The following is a 2,749-nucleotide window of genomic DNA, read 5'->3' on the forward strand; positions in this document are numbered from 1 at the left end:
GACTACATACAGTTTGATATGGGGCCTAAGAATTTTGTGTTTCGGGATTCCTATGTGAAACACGTTTTTGGTGAATATCCTGAGGAGTCAGCTACGAACAAGAAGTGGTGGATTGATGTGGATAACTTATACGCTTGTCTTTTTGTCAATGGGAACCATTGGGTGGCTTTGGATATTGACTTGCGAGGTAAGAAGATTCACATCTATGATAGCATACCAACCTTGGTGAATGACGAACAAATGGCCATTGCATGTTTGCCTTTAAGGCGAATGATTCCTGCGATGTTAAGTGACATGATTCCTGAGACAAACCGTAAAAAGAGCAGAGCAATGTTGGAATTGAGAAGGGTGAAGAAAAATGTTCCTCGGAATGAAAATCCAGGTGATTGTGGTGTGTATGCTCTTAAGTACATTGAATGTTTAGCTCTTGGGAAAACATTTGATGGGCTTTGCGATGAGAACATGTTGGCTCTTCGGATTAAGCTTGCAGCGGAATTATACGATAAAGTCAGAGAATTAGCCATACCACCTAATATGACTTATTCACCTCCTCGAGCTGTTATCATCCCTTCCCTAGTTGATGAGTCCTTGTAGACTATTTTGTTTCATTGCCTTACGTTTTGTAATAACATTATAATTGTAGACTATTCTTCTTTTGCATGTGAATTTGAACGTGAATGATGATAATATAACTTGAAGACTATTCTTCTTTTGCATGTGAATTTGAACGTGAATGATGATAATATACTCATTTTAAATTTTAAATTGTTACTAACAAAAGAAGTGGAGAATATAAAAGAACTTTGAACTAAAAAGAATTCTATGTCAATGAAAGCATTGTCATTTTCAACAAAAAAATAAAGAGAACTTGGGAAGATAACAAAAACTAGGAAATTATAGAGTACATGTCTTGCGATTATGCCCTACTTGGTTGCAATTACCACATGTGTATTGTTTTCTTGGCTTCTTCTTTTCCATTGCAATTTCCAATGCTGATTTGATTCTTGAATTCTTTGGTCTACCTGGTTGTTGTTTTGGAATCGGTGGTCTACATACCTTCGTTATCACATGTCCAGGAACAGATTTATCAAGCTCCCTTGGCATGATGGCATTCTCGTAGGAAGTGTAAACGTAGTGTTTCCGATAATAAGGATGACTCATTGAAATGCGAGAAATGTTTCTGAATTCACCGGCCGCAATTGCATGTGCACAAGGGAGTTTCTCCAAGTCAAACCTGCGACACGTACACTTTTTATCTTTCAAATTGACAACATGCAGAGATGTTCCACTTGTTACTTGTACTTGGTGTGCATCGATATCTTGGACAGTAAGTAACTTAGCATAGTCCACACGACCCTATAAAATAATAGCGACATTATATTAGAAACTTAGTTGTATAACATACACACTTGCTAAGAAAGGATGAAAACGAACAGACCTGGAGAATTTTCTCTACACCACGAGTCAAGTCTGTTGTCATCTTCAATGCATCAGTCCTTCTATCTGAAAACCACCTAGTCATCATGGACCTTATTTCTTCCAATAGTTGTACAATAGGAAAGCTCCTAGCATGTGACATGACCTTATTCATTGATTCTGCAATGTTGCTTGTAAGCAAGTTGTACCTATCACCTGGGAAATGTACACGAGTCCACATACGCACATCAGCCCTTACGAGGTACTCATGTAGTGCTGGATTCATGGCTTCTATCTGATCAAATGTGGTTTGAAAGTCGATAAGTCTAAAAGCATTTGCCGCCTTTTTAACCAAAGCAAATTCTGCTCGACCTTTAAACCGAACCAAAATATTCTTGTACATATGGTATGTGCATATTCCCCTACTAGACTTCGGATAAACCTTTTTAATAGCTTTCCCAATTGATTTGTGCCTATCAGAAATAATGGAAAGACTTTCATCATCAGGTATCACACAGCTGAGTTGCTTGAAAAACCATTCCCATGATTCATCATTCTCTGTATCAACCACGGCGAAAGCAATTGGAAAAATCTGAAAATTGCCATCTTGAGCTGTTGCTGTCAGTAGTGTCCCTAAGTATTTTCCCTGTAAAAAAGTACCATCCACAACAACCACTTTCCTCAAAAACGGAAATCCCTGTATGCTTGCACCAAATGCTAGAAAACAGTACTTAAATCTTTGAGCTTCATCAACATCAAGCTGTGTAAAAGTTCCAGGATTTGCCCTTTTTATCATATACAAATATGTAGGAAGCTGCTCATAACCACTCTCTGGACTACCCCTGACCAACTCGCGAGCATGCCTTAACGTTCGATATGCTTTCCAATAATCCATCTATCATCAACAAATATTTTTTTTTCATTGTTGTGAAAAAAAAAACGGAATAATGCTAAAGCTAAACAAAATAATCAAAATAATGCTAAATAAATGGAAAAATTATACCTTGATTTGAAAGCGTTTATTTAACGCTTCAGCAACATGCATTGGCAGTACCTTGGGACCAACTCCACCAACAAAATCTTTGTACAACTCTCCTAGAATATGATGATCTGCTTGTCGAGCACGTGTAGAACGCTCTGTTACAGAACATGTATGTGCTGAAATAAACACACGGACCTCAAACTTTGGAAAGTGATTTATTGTTGCAGCTCTTACCCTCCACTTGCATCCTTTAACCCAACACTTGACAATCAATAGTGTTGGTCTCGATTTGTAAACAAAATAATCAAACCTTTGTACCAAGGTTAGTATCTTCAACCGTGTTTCTAGGTG

The 2,749-nt window shown here is 37.7% G+C and overlaps 1 protein-coding gene across 1 annotated transcript in view; it reads right to left on the reverse strand.

The window, feature by feature from the left end:
- The window catches only part of LOC104784195, a 4,190-nt gene continuing 2,335 nt past the window's right edge, over window positions 895-2,749 (reverse strand). Inside the window, exons 2-4 of the mRNA XM_019244207.1 lie at window positions 2,420-2,553; window positions 1,439-2,311; window positions 895-1,356 (exon numbers count right to left, since the gene is read on the reverse strand). Coding sequence (XP_019099752.1) covers window positions 895-1,356; window positions 1,439-2,311; window positions 2,420-2,553 — 1,469 coding nt within the window. The remainder of the gene's footprint in view (window positions 1,357-1,438; window positions 2,312-2,419; window positions 2,554-2,749) is intronic.

The sequence above is a fragment of the Camelina sativa genome, chromosome 4 (assembly GCF_000633955.1).
Source record: "Camelina sativa cultivar DH55 chromosome 4, Cs, whole genome shotgun sequence".
NCBI classification, from domain to species: domain Eukaryota; kingdom Viridiplantae; phylum Streptophyta; class Magnoliopsida; order Brassicales; family Brassicaceae; genus Camelina; species Camelina sativa.